Source organism: Ranitomeya imitator, chromosome 4 (genome assembly GCF_032444005.1).
Source record: "Ranitomeya imitator isolate aRanImi1 chromosome 4, aRanImi1.pri, whole genome shotgun sequence".
Classification (NCBI taxonomy): Eukaryota; Metazoa; Chordata; class Amphibia; order Anura; family Dendrobatidae; genus Ranitomeya; species Ranitomeya imitator.
This window is the reverse complement of record NC_091285.1, coordinates 364124371-364151974: the sequence shown is the minus strand read 5'-3', so window position 1 is coordinate 364151974 and position 27604 is coordinate 364124371. Positions and strand designations below refer to the sequence as shown.

General features: G+C 40.0%; 1 protein-coding gene across 2 annotated transcripts in view; it reads right to left on the bottom strand.

Moving 5' to 3' along the window:
• Positions 1-27604, bottom strand: part of PHTF2 (putative homeodomain transcription factor 2) — a 184113-nt gene that overhangs the window by 21622 nt on the left and 134887 nt on the right. For both annotated transcript variants that reach the window (XM_069765133.1, XM_069765135.1), the window contains 8 exons: positions 27381-27545; positions 23448-23664; positions 22284-22442; positions 13962-14177; positions 7969-8097; positions 5307-5579; positions 4191-4322; positions 2930-3016 (listed from right to left, as the gene is read on the bottom strand). In XM_069765133.1, the coding sequence (XP_069621234.1) occupies positions 2930-3016; positions 4191-4322; positions 5307-5579; positions 7969-8097; positions 13962-14177; positions 22284-22442; positions 23448-23664; positions 27381-27545 (1378 nt within the window). The remainder of the gene's footprint in view (positions 1-2929; positions 3017-4190; positions 4323-5306; positions 5580-7968; positions 8098-13961; positions 14178-22283; positions 22443-23447; positions 23665-27380; positions 27546-27604) is intronic.

The following is a 27604-nucleotide window of genomic DNA, read 5'->3' as shown; positions in this document are numbered from 1 at the left end:
ACATCACTCAACTGAAACTGCCCTAACTAAAGTGACCAACGACCTACTAACCGCCAAGAGCAAGCGACACTACTCTGTCCTCCTCCTCCTGGACCTGTCTTCAGCCTTTGACACTGTGGACCACTCCCTTCTGCTACAGATCCTCTCATCTCTTGGCATCACAGACTTGGCCCTATCCTGGATCTCATCATATCTAATAGATCGGACATTCAGTGTCTCCCTCTCCTACACCACCTCCTCATCTCGCCCCCTGTCTGTCGGTGTTCCCCAAGGCTCAGTTCTAGGACCCCTACTCTTCTCCATCTACACCTTCGGCCTGGGACAGCTCATAGAATCCCACGGTTTACAATATCATCTCTACGCTGATGACACGCAGATCTACCTATCCGGACCCGACCTCACTTCCTTACTGACCAAAATCCCACAATGTCTGTCTGCTATTTCATCCTTCTTTTATGCTCGTTTTCTAAAACTGAACATGGACAAAACAGAATTTATCATCTTTCCCCCACCTCACTCTACCCCTCCACCCGACCTATCCATCAATGTCAATGGCTGCTCACTTTCCCCGGTCCCGCACGCTCGGTGCCTCGGGGTGATCCTTGACTCTACCCTCTCTTTCAAGCCACATATCCAAGCCCTTGCCTCCTCTTGCCGATTCCAACTCAAAAACATTTCCCGGATCCGTACATTCCTTGACCATGAAACCACAAAAACACTAGTGCATGCCCTTATCATCTCCCGCCTTGACTACTGCAACCTCCTACTCTCTGGCCTCCCTTCTAGCACTCTGGCACCACTCCAATCCATCTTAAACTCTGCTGCCCGACTAATCCACCTGTCTCCCCGTTATTCCCCAGCCTCCCCTCTCTGCCAGGCCCTTCACTGGCTTCCTATTGCCCAGAGGCTACAGTTCAAAACACTAACAATGACATACAAAGCCATTCACAATCGGACTCCTCCATACATCTGTGACATGGTCTCCCGCTACCTACCTACAACCTTCGATCATCTCATGATCTCCTACTCTACTCCTCTCTCATCTCTTCCTCCCACAACCGCATTCAAGACTTCTCCCGTGCTTCCCCCATACTCTGGAACTCTCTACCCCAACACATCAGGCTCTCACCTACCACGGAAACCTTCAAAAGGAACCTGAAGACCCACCTCTTCCGACAAGCCTACAACCTGCAGTGATCCCCAGTCTACTGAAGCGCCACATGACCAGCTCTACCCTCACCTAGTGTATCCTCACCCATCCCCTGTAGACTGTGAGCCCTCGCGGGCAGGGTCCTCTCTCCTCCTGTACTTGTGTGTGCCTTGTTTTACTCATGTTTATTGTACTTGTCTATATTTGCCCCATTCACATGTAAAGCGCCATGGAATAAATGGCGCTATAAAAATGAATAATAATAATAATAATAATAATAATAATAATCTCCATGGTGAAGGGAAACCCCTTCACAACAGCCAACCAAGTGAACAACACTCTCCAGGAGGTCGGCGTATCAATATCCAAATCTACCATAAAGAGAAGACCGCATGAAAGTAAATACAGAGGGTTCACTGCACGGTGCAAGCCACTCATAAGCATCAAGAATAAAAAGGCTAGACTGGATTTTTCTAAAAAAAACATCTAAAAAAAAGCCAGCACAGTTCTGGAAGAACATTCTTTGGACAGATGAAATCAAGATCAACCTCTACCAGAATGATGGAAAGAGAAAAGTATGGCGAAGGCGTTGTACAGCTCATGATCCAAAGCATACCACATCATCTGTAAAATACGGCGGAGGCAGTGTGATGGCTTGGGCATGCATGGCTGCCAGTGGCACTGGGTCACTAGTGTTTATTGATGATGTGACACAGGACAGAAGCAGCCGAATGAATTCTGAGGTATTCAGAGCCATACTGTGTGCTCAGATCCAGCCAAATGCAGCCAAACTGATTGGTCGTCGTTTCATACTACAGATGGACAATGACCCAAAACATAAAGCCAAAACAACCCAGGAGTTTATTAAAGCAAAGAAGTGGAATATTCTTAAATGGCCAAGTCAATCACCTGATCTCAACCCAATTGAGAATGCATTTCACTTGTTAAAGACTAAACTTCAGACAGAAAGGCCCACAAACCAACAGCAACTGAAAACCACCACAGTGAAGGCCTGGCAGAGCATCAAAAAGGAGGAAACACAGCGTCTGGTGATGTTCATGAGTTCAAGACTTCAGGCAGTCATTGCCAACAAAGGGTTTTCAACCAAGTACTAAAAATTAACATTTAAAATTATTGAATTTGTCTAATTACTTTTGGTCCCTTTAAAAACAGGGTGGCACATGTTAAGGAGCTGAAACTCCTAAACCCTTCATCTAATTTTAATGTGGATACCCTCAAATGAAAGCTGAAAGTCTGAACTTCAACTGTATCTGAACTGTTTTGTTTAAAATTCATTGTTGTAATGTCTATAACCAAAATTAGAAAAATGTTGTCTCTGTCCAAATATATATATGGAACTAACTGTAATTACTTGTCACCAATTTGGAGTCTTGCCGTTCTATATAATCCCACTATGTTAGAAAGGTGGCCCGATGATGAGCTGATAAGTGTCCTTATACATGGAGGAACCTGGCAGTGACGGTTCCCTTCTCCTGCAGCTCCACCACAAGTGGAAACTACGCATTACACAATTCTCATTTACATGAATGAACTGCCCTTTGCAAGATGTCCTTTGTTCAGTCATTTTAAAAAGAGTTCAGAAAAAGAAACTCCATCTGTGTTTTTTTCCCCCAAAAATCATGTTTGATACCTAACTACAGGATGGATGATGAATATCTGACTGCAGGGCTCAATCTGAAGAATAGGGGTCCTTGAGCGTGCACCGTGCTACTCCATTCAACGTTAATAGGGCTGATGGAAAGCAAACATTTTCTTTACCTGTGCACAGCAAATGAACACCACCGATATGGTCAGTAAGAAAGCTGATGATACTATCACATCCACTGAGCGCTGAGGGCCTCTCCGCTGTGAGGGGAAAATACACAAATATTCTCCATGTTAGCATATAGATCTCAGGTATATTACACAACCCTAAGTGCCATAGTAATAAATCACCGTACACTGTTACACCATCTTACAGCCTAACTTAGAAATGACACTAATTAATATGAACGGTCAAACATTCACTCTTGGGAAGAAAACAGGTTTGGATTGGCCAATCAAATTTCTATTGTAAATGGAGCCCAAGTGTCCTAAAGCTTCCATCTAAATAATACAAATGTCTGCCACTTTATCTGAGACCTGAGTCAAAGAATAAGCACCATAAAATATATGATCCTATCTCAGCAAGTGCAATGGCGAGACCAAATGCCCCCATTGTGGAAATGACCAAATGGTTGAGAAAAAAAAATTAATTTCTAGTCAAATGTAATCTGATTAGACAGTGTTTCATCATGCTTTACATCAATTCAGAAATAACGGCAGACACTTATTGAGAAATTTTAGGCCACTTTTTGCTGAATAACTGATTTTTAGAGAATGTCCCACAATGTTGTTTTACCCTGTTGGACAAGTGGAAAAAGTGCTTTTTATGTGCAGATACTGCTGTAAATTAATACTAACTGGTCTGACATTCCTTTGAAGAGGACCTATCAAGTTCTCAAAAAAATTGACTTAAAAAGGGTATTCCCATCTCCAAGATCCTATCCCAATATGTAGTAGGTGTAATAGTAGCAAATACTTTTAATTAGAAATGTAGCATAGTTCTTCTGATTCACTATGTTGCTTACCCCATGGGCAGGGCATTGCAGCAGCTTTGGTATCCATGGTTACCACCACTCAAAATGAGTGAGTTAGCTGTTTGTGGTCATAACCATGGATACCTAAAGGTCCTGCAATGCCTGCACATGGGGTAAGCAATTTAGCGAATCTTAAAAACTATACTACATTTCTAATTGGAGGTATTTGCAAATATTATTAAACCTGCTACATATTGGGATAGGATCTTGGAGATGAACATATCTCTTTAAGTACTGTACCTTGCAATATTCCTATATATTTGAAGCTCAATATGCGAAAACTTTACTTGAAGTCCAACTGGGCGTTTTTTCAGAGTCAGTCTCGGCAGCATCGGAGACTGCTCTTTGTTTTTATGGGTGGGTGTGAGTCTCATAAATGTTATCAGTGCATTTTCACCTACCTTTAAGTATGAACGAAGCGAGAGCCACATTTTTATATTTTGGACCTTCTTTAGACGGAAATGTGGAACTTCTGATTTTCTAGCTCTTCTGGCACTAGTCAAATGACCAAATAATTTTGCAAACAGTAATCTCTGCAATGAAACCATCAAAATCATTTGTCAATCAAAAGACATTTTTTTAATTGGAAAGTGATGAAAAGGAAGTCCAGCATATCACAGACAATAATTGTGCACCAATGCTCCTACATACTTAAGTCAACCTCTTTCATACAAGTTCAACATATTTATTCTTGTTCTTTACCGAGTGAAAATATCGCTTAAATGTCACATCAAGCCTATTATGCACAGACTTAATAATGGAAAATAAAAATCCTATTTTCGATAATTACTTTCATTACTGACACAGGTAATGGGATTAAATATTTTCAGTGCAGAAGAGTACCGTGACACGGTTAGGTGTCAGAACATCACCGATATCAATACAAAGTATGAAAACATCAGTTTATGGTGAGTGTGTACTTGTACAGTCAAGACTTTGCAATGCTTATATTACATAGCGTGTGGAACCAATCACCAAGAGTGATAGAATTCTGTACAATGTCTTCGCTCTTAGAGATTACATAAATGATATCAATCCAGCTGATTTTGCCCGGAATTAGCGAAAGTCTCATTTATGTGTATAAATAACACATGTGGTCAATACAAAGGACTGGTACATTACTTATTCCTTCCAAATATCTTACAAAAGACTACGACTAGAAGAAAGGCGATTTTGCAGCTAAACAGGAAAGGGTTCTTTACAGTTAGAGCAGTCAGAATGCCCGACCACAAGAAGTAGTAATGGCAGACACTAAACAGCTTTTAAAAAAGGGCTGGATGATTTCCACTGTACAAACAACATTGTGGGTTATAAACTTAGAGAACATATAACTGGTGGAGAAAGGTGGAACTTGATGGACCCAAGTCTTTTTTCAACCTATGTAACTTATAGGTACCACCATGAGCGGATATGGATGTGTATTGTACAGATCCATAATATGCTTTCCCCTCTATCCCAACTTTGAATTTTCTTTCTATCAATGAAGCCTTCCATTACGATCTATGATATAAACGTACCTGTTTGTATGTCCTCTCTGCTACACATAACAAGAAAAAGAAAATCCAGATCAAGGAAACCCGAACCACAAAACTAATAACCACCATGGAAATGACCATGACATCAGAGCTGGACCCAAAAGCGATGTTGTAAATTTCAGAGGCAGAAAGTGTTGCCAGCTGCTCCAAGTCTCTGGATTCAGAAAGCCGAAAGGCAAATGGAGTCAATCCGAGAATAAGAGAAATAAAGTTTCCAAACATCTGATATCCAATCCCGGGTGTGTAGTTGTTCACCTGCAAACAGGTACAGAGGTTTTATTTCATTGTACAGACACACACATAAAACACTGAAGCACTTACACAACCATAACATGCTACCTATCATGGCCAATAAATAAAACAATATAAAAACTTGGTTCTAAACTTATTGTAGGTTTACCCAGGGTGTACAAGCTATGCATTTAAATCTGGGTTGTGGGGGTTGATGGTGGGGCAAGTAGCGTGGATGCTGTGAGATGGCAAAAAGCTACTGTCTCAAATCAATCATTTAGATACAGGACTACAGCAATGACCGGTAACATTGCCCCAGATAAAGGGGAACCTAAGGGTATGTCTTAGGTATGTACGAATGTATGTACGCATGTACATACGTACTTGTCATGGCCAAAAGTGTTGGCACCCTTGAAATTGTTCCAGAAAATGTTGTTTGGCTTTCGTTCTATTTGTCAGTGGCACCATTTGGGGGCATATATAACACTTAACGTAACTTTTATTAACACTTTATTGGGAGACATAGAAAATAAAGGAAAAAAACATGTCGGCTTTTATTGATGTTTTAAAGTCAGAACAATTACTGAAAACCAAGATTTATATTTTTATATCTAACTATATATTATTACCACTTGAACATAAGATTCTTCAATCACATAGCCAATACACTGGACTACTTGCAGTGCAGTGCAGTGCATTATCTCAGGCTGTCAAAGCTATTTCTATTAACTCTCCTCAAAATTGTTGCAGCTGCTGATGGGGTGACAGATGAAGCACACTTCTTTTGTCAAACTCCTTACATGCCATGGTTACCATTGACTGTGCAATTAAAACATTAACTAAGCCTCTGAGAGTTACAGTCAGTGCTCATTTCAACCTCCTGTGTCATTGCATGTAGCAGGGAGTGAGCACATATAGGACAGGGTCACATGAGCGATAATTCTCTCATGCGAGAGAATTGGGCCGATTATGGTCAAATTCTGGCAGAGCTTTTAGTGTGATCCATCTTCTCCATTCTCTGTGTCCGCAGTAATCAGACTGCACTCGGATGTCATTCGATGATTCTGATGTTACACATCGAGATGGGCAGACACCTGGATATTCAGGTCCGGCTGAACAGTTACAAAAAGTTCGAGTTCAGGTACCAGAACAGCACCCGGACCCCATTCACTTGATTGGGGGGCCAGAACATCCAGTGTTTCCCACAGTGTCATGTGCTATTCCCACTTGCCCTGTAGTGGTGGCAAGTGGGGTTCATATTTGTGGGGTTGATGTCACCTTTGTATTGTCTGGTGACATCAATCCCACAAGTTAGTAAGGGAGAGGCGACTATAAGACACCTATCCATTACAAATCCTATAGTTGTATGGTAAATAAAGACACAGCAAGAATAAAGTCTTTTATTTGAAATAAAACAAAAAACATACTTTTCCATTTTTATTCAAAAATAAAAGTTATACTCACCTAACGCCTAATTCCACTGAATCCCTTGTCTCCTGTAATAAAAAAAAAAATTAACAACAATATTCCTCACCTGTCCATCGTTGTGTCCCACGCAGTAATCCATGTCTGGGGGTTAAACAGTTTTAAACCTGGACGGTGCCAAGAAGTGACCGTCCAGGCTGAGAACCACTGGTGAATGAGCTGCTGCGAGCGCAGTGTGACTAGCGTTGACATAATCAGGGTTACTGCTGGACACTGAGGCTGCGCTCCCAGCCAGCAAATGAACTGCTGTGACCTCCTGCACTGTGAGAAAAGGTCTCACGGTGCATAGGCGAGTTCATCAGGAGAATTTCACTGCGTGAATTTAAACCAATGACGGGAGGTAAACTTTATACCTCCAATCAGTTGCGGACTCACACAGTGATTTGGCAGCATGGGAACTGCGGCTGTCTGACTGGCGGTCATGATTTTACTGCTGATCAGAAGCATTGTTTGCCACGCAGTCATGCACATGACAGCGCGACAAACACACGGTGTTCGTGCAGCTGAAACAGAACAGTAACACGGACTTCCTAGTGAAATTCATGTTCGGCGTCTGCTCCCGAACAGTAGTTGTTCAGTGCGGACGCCAAACTTTACTGTTCAGGTTCGCCCATCTACACATACACACACACACACACACACCTATCTGACCTACCAATAAAACATTGTGCAATTCTAACATCTTACAAGCAGTGTAAAGCAAACTATTTACAAAGTTACCCAACATGTTCATGTAAATTGGGAAACTATACTATCGAATGAGGTTTACAATACTCCACTATTAAAGTTACTGAATTGCTTTATTTTTGGAACCCTATTTATTGACATACCTTCACTTTAAAAACTGGTATACTGGGAAATAAATTTACATAAAGATCATAATTTGTAGTTAACCATAATCTAGGTACATATAATATGCATAACTCACCCGGTTCATGATCATTCCACTTATCTCCAACACAGACATATCTGCTTTCTTGCAGTCATTGCCCTCCCACACTATAGCACTGACTTTTTCAAGGCCAGGATTGGAGCTGTGCAGCCAAGGCAAATGGCTCTATGAAAAGAAAAATATGTTAGGATACATTACATGATCACTTTATAAAGAAAAGGTTTCCAGCATAGGAAATGGCTACTTTTCTAGGAATCATACACAGCATGGTTCATCTGATTAATATACAAGAGCTTATGTACAAACCCAGCTGTGAAACATAACATTCCAAAATGAGTCTAGACATTATAGGTGCGATTCATAATTTCCAATTTATTGAAGCCACTTTTCTAATTTTGCTGGATTCACTGACAGTTGTTGTGCAAAATTCGTCCAAATGAGGGAAGGGGTTCATGAATTTGGTGCAAAATCAAAAGTGTCTCTCTTTATAAACTAGATTTTGTGACTTAAAGTACAATGGCATGTAAAATTTCAGACATCCCTGGTCAAAATTACTGTTATAGTGAACAGTTAAGCAAGATATAGATATAGAATATATATATATATATATATATATATATATATATATATATATATATATATATATATATATATATATATATACACACACACACATACATATAGATATATAGATATATATATGAGATAGATAGAGATAGATAGAGATAGATAGAGATAGATAGAGTTAGATAGAGATAGATAGAGATAGATAGAGATAGATAGATATAAATAGAGATAGATAGATAGAGATAGATAGAGATAGATAGAGATAGATAGAGATAGATAGATAGAGAGAGATAGATAGAGAGAGATAGAGATATAGATAGAGATATAGAGATATAGATAGAGATATAGAGATATAGATAGAGATATAGATAGAGATATAGATAGAGATATATATATATATATATACATATATACATATACATATACACATATATATATATATATATATATATATATATATATATACACATACAATGTATATACACGTATATAAGCAGAGTTTTTCAGCACATTTTTGTGTGCTGAAAACGCCGCTCTCAGCTTATACACGAGTCATTGTCCCAGAAGCCGGCGGGAGATGGAGAGTGGTGGGTCACAGGAGGCAGGAGCCGGCAGCTGTGGCTGTAACTGTGCTCGCTGCTAAAGAGAAATGGATATTCATTTCTCTTATAGTAGCGGCACAGTTGCAGCCGCGGCTTCCAGCAGCTGTAAAAAAACAAAACAAAAACAAAAAAAACCTCCTACTTACCTTCCCTGCGATCCCTCGCAGCATCCTGTACCGGCTTCCAGCAACTCCAAGCGATCACGTGTCTCCGGTGAGGGGACAGAGGTGAATATGGCCTGGGACAACTCAAAGTCTCATGGTACCATCTTTATGCAGATGACACTCAGGATCTACCTTTCTGGCCCAGATGTCACCGCTCTGCTGTCCAGAATCCCGGAGTGTCTATCGGCTATATCTTCCTTCTTCTCCTCTCGCTTCCAAGTTCAATGTGAACAAATCCGAACTCATCATCTTTCCTCCGTCCCATAGATCTTCCTTACCTAACCTATCTATCGCAATTAAGGACATCACGCTTTCCCCCGTATCGGAAGTCCGCTGCCTCGGAGTAACCTTTGACTCTGCCCTGTCCTTCAAACCGCACATCCAAGCTCTGTCCACCTCCTGTCGCCTCCAGCTCAAAAATATCTCCAGAATCCGTCCTTTCCTCAACCGTCAATCTACTAAAATGCTTGTGCATGCCCTCATCATCTCCCGCCTTGACTACTGCAACATCCCTTTCTGTCTCCTCCCTGGTAAGACCCTTACACCTTTCCAGACCATCCTTAACTCTGCTGCCCAACTAATTCATCTCTCTCCTCGCTACTCCTCCGCTTCCCCCCTCCGCAAATCTCACCACTGGCTCCCATTCCCTCAGCATATCTAGTTCAAATTACTAATACTGACCTACAAAGCCATCCACAACCTGTCTCCTCCATATATCTCTGAACTAATCTCCCGATATCTTCCCTCACGTAATCTCCGGTCCTCCCAAGACCTCCTTCTCTCCTCCACACTTATTCGCTCCTCATCCAACCGCCTCCAAGACTTCTCCCGAATATCCCCCATCCTCTGGAATTCTTTGCCCCAACACGTCCGACTATCAACCACATTCGGATCCTTCAGACGGAACCTGAAAACCCATCTCTTCAGGAAAGCCTACAGGCTGCACTGACCCCGCTGCCTCCTCATCACTACCGGAGATACTGCCTCACCAACACCGGAGCTCCTGCAACCCTCAACCTATTGTCTCCTTCCCTATAATCCTGTAGAATGTAAGCCCGCAAGGGAAGGGTTGCCACCCCTCTATCAGTCTGTCATTGTTCGTTTGCTTACTGTAAGTGATAACCGTAACTTATATGTAACCCTTTCTCATGTACAGGACCATGGAATCAATGGTGCTATATAAATAATAATATTCGATTACATTAATGAGCAGGGTCAAGTGATCGCTCGGCTGCAGGAGCTTCTGGAAGCCGGAAAAGGATGCTGCTTTTTTTTTTATGCTTTTCTCATGGGGGGGCCATGCATTCAAGGATAGGGATGAGGAACCATGCATACCAAGACAGGGATAAGGAACCATGCATACAGGGACAGGGATCCATGCATACAAGGACAGTGACGGGAAGCCATGCATATCAGGTTATGGATGAGAGGACAATGCATACCCGGCTTTAACTAGAGTCAATAAGTTCTCCAAGTTTTTCTTGGCCAAATTAGGTGCTAGGCTTATACACGAGTATATACGGTGTATAATGTATATATATTTTATTTTTTCATCTTTTACATTTTAAAAAGAAAAATGGGCCAATGAAAAGTTTGGGTGCCCTACCTGGTTAGTACCTAGTAACAACCCCTTTTGCAAGTATCACAGCTTTTTGCAACCAGACAAGGGACTTTCAATTCTTGTTTGAGGGATTTGTATCCTTTCTACCTTGGAAAATTCTTCCAGTTCTGTGAGACTCCTGGGTAGTCTTGCATGCACTGCTTTTTTTTTTAGGTCTAGCCACAGATTTTCAATAATGTTCAGATGAGGGGACTGTAAGGGCTATTTTAAAACCTTCAGCTTGTGCCTTTTAAAGTAGTCTATTGTGGATTTTGATGTGTGTTTAGGACCAATATACATTTCTAGAAGCCATCCTCTTTTGAACTTCAGCTTTATTACAGATTGTATTATGTTTGCTTCAAGAATTTGTTGAAATTGCATTGAATCTATTCTTACCTCTACTCATGAAATATTCCCCGTACCATTGGCTGGAACACAACCACAAAGCATGATTGATCCACACCCATGCTTAATGGTTGGAGAGATGTTCTTTTCCTGAAATTTCTCCACACATACCTTTGATCATTGTGGCAATGAGTTCTATTTTAACCTCATCAGTCCACAGAACTTGTTTCCAAAATGCATCAAGCTTGTTTAGATGTTCTTTTGCGTACTTCTGACACTAAATTTTATGGTGAGGACGCCTGAAAAGGTTTTCTTCTGATGAATGTTTCACGAAGGCCATATTTGTGCAGGTATCTTTGACCAGTAGACCAATGTACAGTACCACAACTCCAGAGTCTGCTAAAAGTATCTGAAGGTCTTTTGCAGTCAAGCGGGTGTTCCGATTTGCCTCTCCAGTAGTGATAACCGAAGGTGCTCAGATAACGTGTTATCCAAGCATCTGGGAGTGCTTGCAGATTATGTTCGAGTCTCTGTGGCTGCATGATTTGCGAATGTTGAGCTATGTGCACACATTCAGGTTTTTTTGTGTTTTTTTCGCGGTAAAAACGCTATAAAAACTCATTAAAACGCTTACATTATGCATCCTATCATTTAGAATGCATTCTGCATGTTTTGTGTACATGATGCGTTTTTTTTTCCGCGAAAAAAACGCATTGCGGTAAAAAAAGCAGCATGTTCATTAATTTTGCGGATTTTCTGCGTTTTTCACGCTATTCTATGCATTTGGGAAAAAAACGCACCAAAAACGCACCAAAAACGCATGCGGATTTCTGGCAGCCTCAACACATGTGAGGATTGTGTAACAAACAGGCAATCCCCACATGTGTTAAGGCTGTCTAATTGCAGTAAATCATTCAGTCGCAGAGACTCAAACATAATATATGAGCACTCCCAGATGCTCGGATAACACCCGAGTGTGCTCAGATAAGATCATACCTGAGCACAGTCACTCATCATTACTCTATAGCAATCCTATGAGCAGCTCTCACTGAAATGTGCTTGGTCTTTCAGACCTTATCTTGACCTCCACTGTCCCTGTTAGCTGCCATTTCTTAATTACATTTCGAACTGAGGAAAGTGCAACTTGCAAACGCTTTGCTATCTTCTTATAGCCTTCTCCTGCTTTAAGAGCCTCCACCATTTTCATTTTCAGCTTGGCAGCTGCTTAGAAGAACCCATGGCTGCTGCTTTTTGGCACAAGGATAGAAGTTGTTGAATTTTTATAAAGCTGGGAAATTTGCATCACCTGACCTTTCCTAATGATGATCGTGAACAAGCCATAATCGGCTAATTAATGTTTGAAACCTTGGTCAAAGTTATCTGAGTACACAAATTTCCAAGGGTGTCCAAACTTTTGCATCAGACCATTTTCCTTTTTATAATTTTTAAAATGTAAAAATGACTTTTTCCCTACAATACAAAATAAATGTTTCATCTTAAAATGATCTCTAAAAGGGCTAAAGTTAATCAGCTTGCTTAACCCCTTCATGACCCCGGCTTTTTTCAGTTTTGTGTTTTAATTTTTCGCTCCCCTTCTTCCCAGTGCCTTAACTTTTTTATTTTTCCATCAATATGGTCATGTGAGGGCTTATTTTTTGCGGGACAAGTTGTACTTTTGAATAACATCATTGGTTTTAGCATGTCGTGTACTAAAAAACGGGAAACAAATTCCAAGTGTGGTGAAATTGCAAAAAAGTGCAATCCCACACTTGTTTTTTGTTTGGCTTTTTTGCTAGGTTCACTAAATGCTAAAACTGAAATGCCATTATAATTCTCCAGGTCATTACGAGTTCATAGACACCAAAACATATCAAGGTTATTTTTTAACTAAGTGGTGAAAAAAATTCCAAACTTTGATAAAAAATACAAGCTTGCGCTACACCAGTCTTGACAGAGCACATGGGGCCGAATTCAATAAGAGGTGCACACTACTAAATGATATAGGTACCTCTTATAAGTGGCATGTGCTACTGGAGTAGCATTTCCGGTGTAGATAACACATGCAGATTTGATTAATTCAAAGAGGGCATAACCACATCCCAGCTCCTCCCAGTTCCGTTTACTTCAGCGGAGCAGATTTAAAAACGGTGTGAAAAGTCACAGAATTATTGCACAGCTCTGCATTGATCAAACATTTTGTGACATTTCAATGCTTTTACTCCACTTTTATTTCAAATTAAAAGAATAAAATGACACAACTAAAACACGCGCAAAGTTTTTATCCTCTTGATATATTGCAGTCATCATATTATATAGCACTGTGCACTTACAATTGCTCATTTTGCCTTTCTACCCAGCTAATTCTTCTTTTACTCTGCTCTATGTAGAAACAGGAAGTTCCTCTATACAACACCTGACCCATCTGTCCCTCCCCTAACTGACTTTTGCAGTGACTCATGAGTCATAAAGGGAAAACTGACCTCCTGTTTCAACATAGAGCTAAGAAGGATTCATATAGTCGGTTTTTAAGCACATGATGTCATAGACCTAATGAAAAAGAGGACAATTAACTGAGTAGAAAACCTAAATGAGCAATTGTATGTAAAAAGTACTGTATAATATGATGACTGCAATATATTAAGTGGATAAAAACTCTGATGGGAGTGCTTCTTTAATTGATTTAATAAAATCTGAATTAGCATTTTTTGTTAGCCCTGTAGACAACCCATTGAAATTTGAAAACAGGTGTACCTGGTGAAACGGGTCATCTCTGAATTCCCTCTTTACACACAAGTTTCCATGATTGTCCGCATCGGTCTCACTGCTGCAGGAAGAGCGACACTCGGCGCAGTGCAGCAAGTCTTCCCACAGAACATCCTCCGTTTCAGATTCGGGCCGGGTGCTTTCAGAGTCTTGCCGAGAACTTGAGCAGCGTGAGCTACAACTGGTTCCTGATTTCTGAATGTCCTAAAAGAATATTTTCGTTATCCAACATTTGTGGAGTCCATCAGCATAGATATTTCAACGTATTACTCAGCATGCAAGGAAGGTAAATGGCTAATAATTTTAAGGAACCTGCTAAGGATTTTCTTTCAGAATTTCTCTCTTTAGATTACCATTACTCATAACCCTACACTCAAGTTAGTACGGATTTAGTTTTTCTATATTTAATTCTTAACAGAAACCAGTCAAGGTGAGACCACAGGATATTAAAAAAAAATGCATAACATGGAATAGTCTTTCACCTTAAACTGCACACTGTAGACGGTCTCGGACTTGAGGCTGGGGTAATAAATAGCATTTGTTGTGTGTGTAGCTTGTGTCTACGGTGCGTCTGCCGAGATGTCACTCCCTAAATATTGCAGTGGTTTTCTACTGCATCACTAGAATGAATTGTTAATGGCAGAACCTCGGGCAACAAAAGAAACAAAATACTTTCCATTTAATAGTTAAATGGGTTCTCCTAGCAGATGATCCTGATGACCTGTCCTCGGGATAGGTCATCAATATCAGATGGGTGCGGGTCCGATACCTGGCACCCAACTCAACTACTAGCAGCTCAAAAGAATAAGAGCTGATCTGCAATACCCCACAGTGCAATCCAGTCCATTAAATGCTTACATCTAGTCACTAGTGATGAGCCAATGTGCTCGGATAAGGTGTTATTCAAGAATGCGGGTGCTAACGGTGTGACATCAGCGTGCTCGAATAATAATGTTATTTAACAGTTGCAGTTGTTAAGAATAAAAACAAAACACAATAATGCATCAGTTACAACATAGTATTGAAAATCTAATTGGAAAATAAAGGCTTTATGTCATCAAATGTTGGCAAGGCATCATGAGATGATAAAAAAAAAAAAAAAAGTATAAAAACCATCAAGGATTATGATCATTAAAACATGTAGATTGAGCACCTATACATTAAACAAGAAGTAATAAAATAGGAATTAAAGACACACCTCGGTAAATTTATATACTAACAGCCAATTACATATTGGATTGAATATTAAATTACTTTTCTTCAGCAATTAAAAGCTACAGGATGCAAACACAATGCCATACCTCTCCGGTGACTGAAAGTCATGAACCTGAGTAAATAAAACAAAGGAGATATCTAACCGGAATGACCGACATCGAAAAAAGGTACGCTCCTTCAATCACACTTTAAAAATGTAATGGGAAAACCACAGGGAACTTGATTTCATTGTAATTAGATTTCAATCGAATGCATTAAAAGCTTGGGACTGGCACTGCGTCCAATACCAAAAATATTCTAAATTCAATGATAAATGCAAGAGGTTAGGGTGGGTAGAACTTTGAGATAGCCTACAATGTCCCGTCAAGGATCTTTCTCTGAATCACAACAAGACCAAAAGGAAGAGGATAAATCTAGTGCCTAAAAATTATTCTCCTTCTAGCAGATAATTCTAATGAACCTTACAATGAACATTTCAAAAGGCACTCTTCAGGGGTCAGTGCTAGCCAGAGCTAAGAGCAGTGGCTTCCATGTGAGGCATATATAAGACTATGTTCGTGGCAGAATATCAGTCTGTAGGAAGTACAGGGATTGGATAGAAGACGACTGGAAGAATGACTGTCCAGAGAAGAAAAGGCGAGTGCTACCATGGGTCCTGTGTGTTGCCAACAGTAAAGCATCCGGAGACCATTCATGTGTGGGGTTGCTTTTCATCCATGGAGTGGGCACACTCACAATTTTACCTAAGAACACTGACATGAATAAAGAATGGGATCTAAACATCCCCAAACAGCAACTTCTTCCAACGATCCAGTACAACTGATGATGAACAGTACTATTTCCAGCATGATGGAGACCATGTAACAAGGCAAAAGTGATAACAAGTGGATTGGTGAACAAAACATTGAAATTGTGAGTCAAAGGCCAGGAAACTCCCCAGATCTCAATCCTATTAAGAACTTGTGGTCACTCCTCAAAATGTGAGTGGACAAAGGAAGACAGAAATTGTGATAAACTCCAAGCAGAGATTAGGCAAGAGTGTGTTGCCCTCAAGCTGATATCCAGCTGACAAGGGCGAAAGGGCAGAAGTCTGGAAAATTGCGGTTCAACACTGTAAATATTGGAGTCTTTGCATAAAACTGATGAATTTGTCAGCAAAAGTATTACAAGATAAGAAATGCTTAGAATTGTACTCCAGTAACCATAGAAACATCTGATGAAAACATACTGAAGCAGCAAAATGTAAGAAAACCAAAATTGGCCATGCCATCTCAAAACTTCAGGTACCGCTGACTGCAGAAGAGAGTGCCCTAAAAATGTGTACTAGGCTCATTTAATTATTCTCTAGAAGTAGAATAAAATATATATATATATATATATATATATATATATATATATATATATATATATATATATATATATATATATATATATATATATATATATATATATATATATATATATATATATATATACACATACACATATACACCCCGTATTTTTCGGACTATAAGACGCACCCAGATTTTAGAGGTGGAAAATAGGGGGGAAAAAAATATTTGAAGCAAAAAAAAAAAAGTGGTAAAATTTAATAACATACTATTATGTGTCGTGTGATTATATATAATCGTATGTTATGACACACTATAGCCTCTATTATGTATTTAACCAAAGAGGTAAGGAGTACTTTCAAAATTACAATATTTTATTATATGTCAGACAAAAATTCATTTATATAAGAATAAAGTACCACATACCAAGCAGGTCAAAAAGGGGGAAAAAATAGAACCAGGTATAATAATAATAATTTTATTTATATAGCGCCAACACATTCCGCAGTGCTTTACAATTTATAGAGGGGACTTGTACAGACAATAGACATTACAGCATAACAGAAATCACAGTTCAAAATAGATAACAAGAGGAATGAGGGCCCTGCTCGCTAGCTTACAAACTATGAGGAAAAGGGAGACACGAGAGGTGGATAGGTATAATATATATTGTTGTTTATATAATAATATAAACAACAATCTACACAATTATAGATATAGTAAAATATTATTTGGTAGAGCGTTGATGTACATAAATAGCAAAAGGCACAAAAGGTTTAGTATAGTTATAAAAATAATGAGCACAACGTCAGGCCACGCCTCCTGAAGAAGAGTAGCGAAACGCGCGTAGGGGCTGCAGGCTGGGGTCCAGGTTCTTCCTTCTCTAAGCAAGTTATATTTCGGCACATGTTTTATATTGCACTTTAGAGTAGGACCACACTACCATGCACTTGCAGATTACATCCTGTCTGCTGTAATTAGCGTTCAGGGAGATTGCTTCCACATATCTTTCAATACATGGGCCGTTTTCCTTACTAAATAATTCCCTCTTTCAAATGGCTGGACACCATTGGTTTTTTACTATACACAGCGTTTTTTTGCATAAATTATTTTTATAACCATACTAAACCTTTTGTGCCTTTTGCTATTTATATACATCAACGCTCTACCAAATAATATTTTACTATATCTATAATTGATTGTGTAGATTGTTGTTTATATTATACCTGGTTCTATTTTTTCCCCCTTTTTGACCTGCTTGGTATGTGGTACTCTATTCTTATGTAAATGAATTTTTGTCTGATACATAATAAATATTGTAATTTTGAAAGTACTCCTTACCTCTTTGGTTAAATAAATAATAGAGGCTATAGTGTGTCATTGCAACTGGAGTTTAACTACATTCACATTTTGATATTTCGTGATGTCTAATAGTACGTTATTATGTTGGAAGCTACAGGTAGAAGATGGTGCTGCTGGACCAGTGTGGTGTCTGTACAGTACTGTATGAAGATGCTGGAGGGCGAGTATAAGAATGGGGGCACAGGGCTTATATTTAAAGCACCACTCCAGCACTGAAAAATATCACTGGAGTGCTGCCTTAAGAACCCCTGGGAGAACTATAACTCCAAGCATGTCCTGCAGATCCTATGGCATGCTGGGAGTTATAGTTCACCACAGGAGTGCTTTATTGTGTGTTGTAAAGACTAACCTTTTAATTGTGCCAGCCACACTGTAGTGAGGTAAAAGCATCCCATGACTGCGCACACAGAATCCTCCCTCTTGTTGCCTCTCCACAGCACAGGTCATAAGAGGAAGCCGCAAATTCTAGTGGGGAGTCTGAAGGACCTGTGATGACATCAGAAGAGGGAGGGCTCTGTGCGTCATGTGATGCTCCAGCCCGCCCTCTTCATGACATCACACAGGTCCTTATGCCTCAGCATCCAGCACAGCCCAGCCTGGCAGGTATGCAGCGATCTTGTCTCCTCTGGCCCCTGCTGCTGCCCCCTCCTCCTCCAGACACGCAGATCTTCCCAGCAGCTGCAGGAATCGGGGCTGGGGAAACCGTGTCCTGTTTCGGTGAAGGAGTATTCATTTGCTGCTCCCTGGTCAGCTGACAGGTGGGCGGGGAAGCGGCTAATGAATATTCACTGCACTTTAATCATTGGGACCACTGGTTTCCCCAGCCCTGGATTCTGGGCAGCTGGGACATTTTTCTGCCTCCTGCAAGTGGGATCACAGTGCGATCCCACTGCTGCCCCCTCACCACATGCTACATTCCGATTATAAGACGCACCCACACTTTCCTCCCAAATTTGGAGGAAAAAAAGTGCATCTAATGGTCGGAAAAATACTGTCTAAAAAAAAAAAAAAAAAAAATAGAAATTTATATCTACTATATAATTGTCTAAGGGTCACTTCCGTCTGTCTGTCACGGATATTCATTGGTCGCGGCCTCTGTCTGTCATGGAAATCCAAGTCGCTGATTGGGCGCTGCAAAACAGCCACGACCAACCAGCGACAGGCACAGTCCAGAAGAAAATGGCCGCTCCTTACTCCTCGCAGTGAGTGCCCGGCGCCTGCATACTCCCCTACAGTCACACAGGGTTAATGCTGGCGGTAACGGACCACGTTATGCCGCGGGTAACGCCCTCAATTAACGCCGCTATTAACCCTGTGTGTCCCCAACCTTTTACTATTGACGCTGCCTATGCGGCATCAATAGTAAAAAAATGTAATGTTAAAAATAATAAAAAAAAAACCTGCCATACTCACCCTCCGTAGTCCGCCGAGCCTGCCGCCATCTTCCATTCCCAGCGATGCATTGAGAAATTACCCAGAAGACTTAGCGGTCTCACGAGACCGCTAAGTCATCTGGGTAATTTCGCAATGCATCCTGGGAACGGAAGATGACGGCAGCCGCGCGCCTATCGTCGGAGCTTCGGTGGATCCCAGGGGGTGAGTATATAACTATTTTTTATTTTAAATTATTTTTTTTAACAGGGATATGGTGCCCACACTGCTGTATACTACGTGGGCTGTGTTAGATACCGCGTGGCTCTGTGCTGTATACTACATAGGCAGTGTTATATACTATGTGGGCTGTGTGATATACTCCGTGGGCTGTGCTAGATATTACGTGGCCACTGTTATATACTGTGTGGGCAGTGCTATATACTACGTGACTGGACAATATACTACGTGACTGGGCAATATACTACGTCGCTGGGCAATATACTATGTGGGCTGTGCAATATACTACGTGGACATGCATATTCTAGGATACCCGATGCGTTAGAATCGGGCCACCATCTAGTGTGTGTATGTATGTATGTATGTATGTATGTATGTATGTATGTATGTATGTATGTATGTATGTATGTATGTATGTATATATATATATATATATATATATATATATATATATATATATATATATATATATATATATATATATATATATATATATATATATATATATATATATATATATATATATATATATTACAGTGTGTTTGGACACCTTCTCATTTAAAGATGTTTCTGCATTTTCATGACTATGAAAATGATATGTTCACACTGAAGGCATCAAAACTATGAATTAACACATGTGGAATTATATACTTAACAAAAAGTGTGAAACAACTGAAATTATGTCTTATATTCTAGGTTCTTCAAAGTGGCCACCTTTTGCTTTGATGACTGCTTTGTACACTCTTGGCATTCTCTTGATGGGCTTCAAGAGGTAGTCACCGGGAATGGTTTTCAATTCACAGGTGTGCCCTGTCAGGTTTAATAAGTGGGATTTCTTGCCTTATAAATGGGGTTGAGACCATCAGTTGTGTTGTGCAGAAGTCTGGTGGATACACAGCTGATAGTCCTACTGAATAGACTGTTAGCTGCTTTTTTCTTGCCATAATACAAATTCTAAGTAAAGAAAAACGAGTGGCAATCATTACTTTAAGAAATGAAGGTCAGTCAGTCGGAAAATTGGGAAAACTTTGAAAGTGTCCCCAAGTGCAGTGGCAAAAACCATCAAGCGCAACAAAGAAACTGACTCACATGAGGACCGCCCCCAGGAAAGGAAGAGCAAGAGCCACCTCTGCTTCTGAGGATAAGTTTATCCGAGTCACTAGCCTCAAATCGCAGGTTAACAGCAGCTCAGATTAGAGACCAGGTCAATGCCACACAGAGTTCTAGTAGCAGACACATCTCTACAACAACTGTTAAGAGGAGACTTTGTGCAGCAGGCCTTCATTGTAAAATAGCTGCTAGGAAACCACTGCTAAGGACAGGCAACAAGCAGAAGAGAATTGTTTGGGCTAAAGCACACAAAAAATGGACATTAGACCAGTGGAAATCTGTGCTTTGATCTGATGAATCCAAATTTGAGATCTTTGGTTCCAACCACCGTGTCTTTGTGCGACGCAGAAAAGGTGAACGGATGGACTCTACATGCCTGGTTCCCACCGTGAAGCATGGAGAAGGAGGTGTGGGGGTGCTGGTGACACTGTTGGGGATTTATTCAAACTTGAAGGCATACTGAACCAGCATGGCTACCAAAGCATCTTGCAGCGGCATGCTATTCCATCCGGTTTGCGTTTAGTTGGACCATCATTTATTTTTCAACAGGAAAATGACCCCAAACACACTTCCAGGCTGTGTAAGGGCTATTTGACCAAGATGGAGAGTGATGGGGTGCTATGCCAGATGACCTGGCCTCCACAGTCACCAGACCTGAACCCAATCGAGATGGTTTGGGGTGAGCTGGACCACAGAGTGAAGGCAAAAGGGTCAACAAGTGCTAAGCATCTCTGGGAACTCCTTCAAGATTGTTGGAAGACCATTCCCAGTGACTACCTCTTGAAGCTCATCAAGAGAATGCCAAGAGTGTACAAAGCAGTCATCAAAGCAAAAGGTGGCTAATTTGAAGAACCTAGAATATAAGATATAATTTCAGTTGTTTCACGCTTTTTTGTTAAGTATATAATTCCACATGTGTTAATTCATAGTCTTGATGCCTTCAGTGGGAATGTACAACTTTCATGAAAATATAGAAAAATCTTTAAATGAGGTGTGCCCAAATGTTTGATCTGTACTGTGTATACATCCTCTGCTCTTTGCTTGTGCTGTGCACTATGGAAGAATCCTCTACTAGGCATCTCAAAATTACTTGCCCTCCATGCAAGAATTCTAAGGACCCAACACGTTTCAAGTCATTAAAGCCCAATGCTATAGTCTTGTAATCTTTCTTTTCCTTTTTTTTTTTTTTTCACAAGGTGGGTTCACAATAAACTTGCTATTTGCCGTTAAAATTTATCAGACCCATTTTAATTTGGCCAACTTTTTAATGAATACCAATAAAGCTGATGAGAAAAAGAGGCCGTTTCAGAGATATCTAGCCTGGTATGATACTTTTCTGTGAAAAATGTCAACAAAGTAAGAACATTTACAGCATCGTAAAGTTCTACTCGACCCGAACCTTCAGAGCCCAAGCTCTATTATAGTGTAGTACTATTTTGATGTACAGTACATTGGAGATTTGTGAGACGTAGCTGGAAAACTCTCGGACGTAATCCAATTGTGAACATCCATTACACGCCTCACAAGGTCTCCGCAATATAGAGATAATACAAAAATCTTCAAAAGTCATTGGGACTGTACAAACCAGAACGAAAAGTGTAATACAGTGAAGGTGAAATGAGCTCTGTACACGCTGTAGATTTGTAGCACATAGGAAAGAAGATGGCGATTGGTATTATACCTCAGTTGTATAATGCTTTTTGTAATGATGAGACTTTCGATTCCTAAGCATGCTGTCACCGTGAGGGTGGTCCATACTACGGCGTGTTGAATATCCTGTGCTTGGGTCATCTTCACTGGAAACTTCATCTGAGATGTTAGCAGGTGACCTCGGCATATCCTGGATATCGATAAGTATGCGATTACATGAAAAGCATTAAATAACACAAGTACAGGATTGTTAAATATCATACAATTTTTGCTTTTATTATTTGTAGGTCAGTCTCCCGAAACGGCAACATAATTGAAGGGAACATGGAAGTGTTTTACAGTCAGAGTTTATGAATAATTTATTGTAACATTTCAAAAAGGACACCTAATGAGTCAGAATGGAGTGTATGTGCCATCAGAATACCAAACAGAGATGTTAAAGAAAAGGCTAGGAAAATACACTAGGACATAAGTAGGAAATAAGGCAAAAGTGTATGTTTTGATGGGCAAGACAAGACCATCCACATGCCTTTGTCTTGCTGAAATATGTAGCCCAACACACACCATTAGCTTCCTGTTAATATACAGGTCAGCAAAAAAAAAAAAAAAACTATTCGAGGGGTTTCCAATTTTCTTGAATAGGAGCGCACCACTCATTTGTCTCCTGGAGGGCGGTGCATTCCTCTTGTTTGGCAGTTAGGACAAGTAGTATTGGCAGGCTGTGCCCTCTCTGAATAAAGTAAGCACACGCAGATTTGCCTCTGCAGAATCAGAGGGGCACAGTGAAACTGGATCTGAAGCTGCTCGGATCAGTAGGATCTGAAGCTGCTCGGATCAGTAGGATCTGAAGCTGCTCGGATCAGTAGGATCTGAAGCTGCTCGGATCAGTAGTTAACAGTGTGCTCCACACATCCAACCAGCTTCAGAGCAGCACTTACAATCTCTATTGAATAGATCTTGTAAGCAATGCGCATTTTAGACTGCCACTGTTGGACTGTATTGGCGACTGGTAATCTAGGTAATGAACAGTGAACAATAGAATAAAAAATCCTTCCATTCTGGAAAACAGAGAGGATTGTTAATAACAAGTAAATTGCAAAGTTTACCAGCACTATGCAATTTTACCCATCTAAGATGTGGAGACTAACTCGTTAAAGCAAAATATACCAAACAAAAAGTAGGTTTTGGAAATTACCATTTTGGTTTTATTGTACATTGCCTTGGTTTGCGTCTGATGTGTCCTGCTTGTCGCTGCTGCCCATGTTGTCTCTTCGGAGTGGATCATTTCACTTTGGGGCTCATGCACTTGCACCCCATCCTCGCTGCTTTTACCTGTTAATCTCCCTTCTAATGACACGTAACCATTGTCAGTTTCTGTTGATTTGTCGATGGAATTTTTTGCTTTTTTTGAACTGAGGCAAAAAAGTTGAAAAAGTTATTCAAGAAATTGTGGATTTTCCAAACATTTCCATGAAGAAAAGACAAGTAAAGGGATTTCAAATTAAATCAGTAATGTGGCTTCAAAAAGGTCAGGACAGGAGATGAATAATAGTTTTGGTAAATAAAAAAAAGGAAATTAAAGCTGTAATTAAAACAAAAATGAATGACAAAAATGACATGTGACCATCACAGCACAGTGAAAGAACCAGGATTATATATAACACACAAGTTGTGTAAAAAATGTTCATGTTAATTGAACTGACACTATGGATTAAGGGGCCACAATTTAGCAGTCTGGTCATTTCCAGCAAATTTTAATCGGGATTATAGAAGGAGATTGACGCAGTTTATGCCATAACAATCACGCTGTACAGTGATAGTTCTGGGTCATAAAACCAAGGAAGTACTTTAGAGCAGGCCTTTCATTATGGCGATAGTCACAGTCCAACGGCTAACCACCAACAACTAAAACAACACAAATGGCAACACACACCTTGCTCATAAAAAATTCTGATAAAGTTCAAGTACTAACAAATCTGCAAAAAGATTTTACAACAATAAAAAAAGTAAAAGAAAAAAAAATAGATCTATGTATTTATTCTGAAACTTTACCCCTTCCAATTTGACCCCTAAGTCTTGATAAAAGATTTGAGAACTCAGCAAGAGAGAGATGGAAGAGAACATAATTGCAAGATCAGACAGAAAATTATCTGTTTTCTGGACACAAAATCGTATTTATTTTGAAAAGAAAAAACAAAACAAAAAAACAGTAAGAGGCTGTCCAAACCCATGGAATTATTGTTACGGACAGTTGTCAATGGCCTAAAATAACAAAAGGGGTAATATTTTACCAATTACCTGCTGTGCTTCTCCTGTGCTGATGTTTCCCTCGTCCCCCACCGGTCTGTGCTCGCCTGGTTCAAGCAATGACATATTGAAATTGTATGTGGCCTGCAAATCATAGGCCACAGCAGTCACCTTATTGGTGTCAACACTTCACTGCACAGCCAGCGATTGGCTGCAGTGGTAAAATAAGTACTCAACACACTGCTGAAGCAGGGTGAACAGGGACCAACTGGGGACCAAGTAACTGTCAACATGGGAGCAGCAGTAAAATAGAAGGCGACAATTACTCATTTGCATTTTAGACCGTTGTCTGCCATTTGTAAAAATTCTCCTTTGAAGAGGACCTGTTAACTTGAAATATATAATATATATATGTGTGTGTGTGTATATATATATATACATACATACATACACACACACACACACAACAGACCAAAAGTTTTGACACACCTTCTCATTTAAAGATTTTTTGGTATTTTCATGACTATGAAAATTGTATATTCACACTGAAGGCATCAAAACTATGAATTAACACATGTGGAATTATATACTTAACAAAAAAGTGTGAAACCTGAAATTGTGTCTTATATTTTAGGTTCTTCAAAGTAGCCACCTTTTGCTTTAATGACTGCTTTGCACACTCTTGGCATTCTTTTGATGAACTTCAAGAGGTAGTCACTGGGAACTCCTTCAAGATTCAAGACCATTCCCGGAGATGCTTAGCACTTGTTGGCCCTTTTGCCCTCACTCTGCGCTCCAGCTCACCCCAAACCATCTCGATTGGGTTCAGGCAGTTATAGAAGGATGTGACATCACTTCACGCTTCAGAAGCTTATCAGTCCTTGGTGAAGTCTTCTTAGGTGCGCCACAGCCTGACTTCCTCTGCGGTACCATCCCAGGAGGCAATGATGCCGCCGACCGCTTCAGTTGATAAATTGCTTCTCTTGACACTCCCAGATCTCTAGCTACAGCAATCATCGAATCCCCCTTCTCGAGCAGAGTCAAGGCATCGGATTTCTCTTCCATTTTAAGCTTCTTTCGACCCATTGTGGGAGATAATAAAAAAACTGAGGGAGATAATAATAGACTGCCTAATAGCAAAACTGGCTGAGCTGCACATAACAACCAATCAGAGTGCAGCTTTCGCTTTAACAGAGAAGTGAAAACTGAGCGTTGATTGGTTGATATTTGCAACAAAGCCAGCTTTAATATTAGACAGTTTTTTATTATCTCCCCCATATATATATATATATATTCATTTTTTTTTTTTTTTTTTTTTTTTTTTTTTTAACCTGGTGTAAACGCCTATAGGTCAATTTACCCTGCAATATTATCATGAGCGAGCATTCCTAGGAACGCTTATTTATGATAATCTTGCAGTCCAAATTACAAACTGCTAAGTCCCAATCAACGCTTGTTCATCAATGAAAAGATCTTTTGGATAGCACAAAAAGATAATCGTTCTCGGCAACACATCATCGTGCTGCCAATACAATGGCAGCCTATTCTGCTCAGTGCACCTTGTTAAGTGTGGTCAGCCTGCGTGAACAAGCAATTAATTAAACAAACAAACGCTGAACGGTAATTACATACTGATTGGCAGCAGTTTATGCTGAAAAAAATCGGATAAAAAAAAAAAACACTATGTTCTCCTAAACCTGGCATTATTTTTTTTCTTTTTGTGCATCTTAATTCCAAACACATGGTTCTATTTCATTGTAAATAAACCTAGTCTTTCCAGCCAACTGGACTTGGTCCTCAAGAAAACTCCTAATAGAGAAAAGTTGAGGACTATGCCCATTTGTCTAAAAATCTAGATACAGAGAAGTGAAGGCCATGCCTTGGAAATGGAGGCACAGAAGAAAAACCACACAACGAAAACCATGGCACTTAAACCAGGTAAAAAAAAACACATTATGGACAAGTGAAAGGCCCTCTTTAAAGCAAAATTAGACGCCAAGCAGGCAGAACTTTATGAAAACACATTAAATTAAACTGATCTTTAATAATCCACATTGGCAATCAAAATGTAACTCTCCGATGTTTGTGTAGCAATCTCCACCACGCTCAGTGTAGGATACAGCTCTAAATGGGGAATGTGAAATGTGTACTATACAAAACTTGATCAGAATTTTATGAGCATTCAAGACAACAAATACAAATAAGCGTCACAAAGACGGACAGAAGAACAACATAAGGAGGTACACAATATCCCTTCTCCTGGCAAGAAGACTTTTTTGTGCATTTCCAAATAGAAAGAAATTAGATCTAAACCTGCCAACCATAAACTATGTATGAGGTGCTGTGCCAAACACATTTCGGTTTCACAGCCATGTAAATTTTTAAACAGGTACAATTTCAAGATCAAATGAATAAACAATCTAACTAATGTCTTCTGCGCAGACATCAGTAGCTCCTCCACCAAGAAGGTCAGTGAGAAATAGAAATGGCAGTAGTTACGGTAAATCCTTACATTTCCGTTTCACAATAAGGTTTGTTATTAGGGTTTTTCATCTTGCCCCATTACAGATCCATGCAGTAACGAATGTTGAGCTACATGTCGTCACATGTACCTAAAAAGTTGCTCTATCCGACCACTTAATATTTGTCCCAAATAATGTGATCACTGAATTTAAATGTGATTCTTCCAACATCACATTTTTGTGGTACTTCTCTCACCAAAACGGCTAAACATTTGGAGGTTAGTGGCAGGCTTTAGATAGTTTAACCAATAGTGCACTGCGTACATAATAGATAACGGATGGAAACTATGGTGCCAATCATTTCCAGAGAAGGGATACTGCATCTCTCCAAGAGAACAAAGCTTGGAATAAATACAAACCCTGATAAAAAGAAAGCAGCATGCCAGATATCTCTGAAGACTGCGCCAATACTGTGAGAGCTGCTTGTACCGTAGGTCTGCAAAGTCCCCTCTTGTGTATTATCTGTGGTACTAGAGCCATCGCCTTCCCTATGTACTTCCAAATGTGCTGCTTTTCGTAATTTCCTTCAGCAGAGAAGACGAAAAAGTCGGAGGGCCTTCATCATTGACTTGCATTGGGGCAA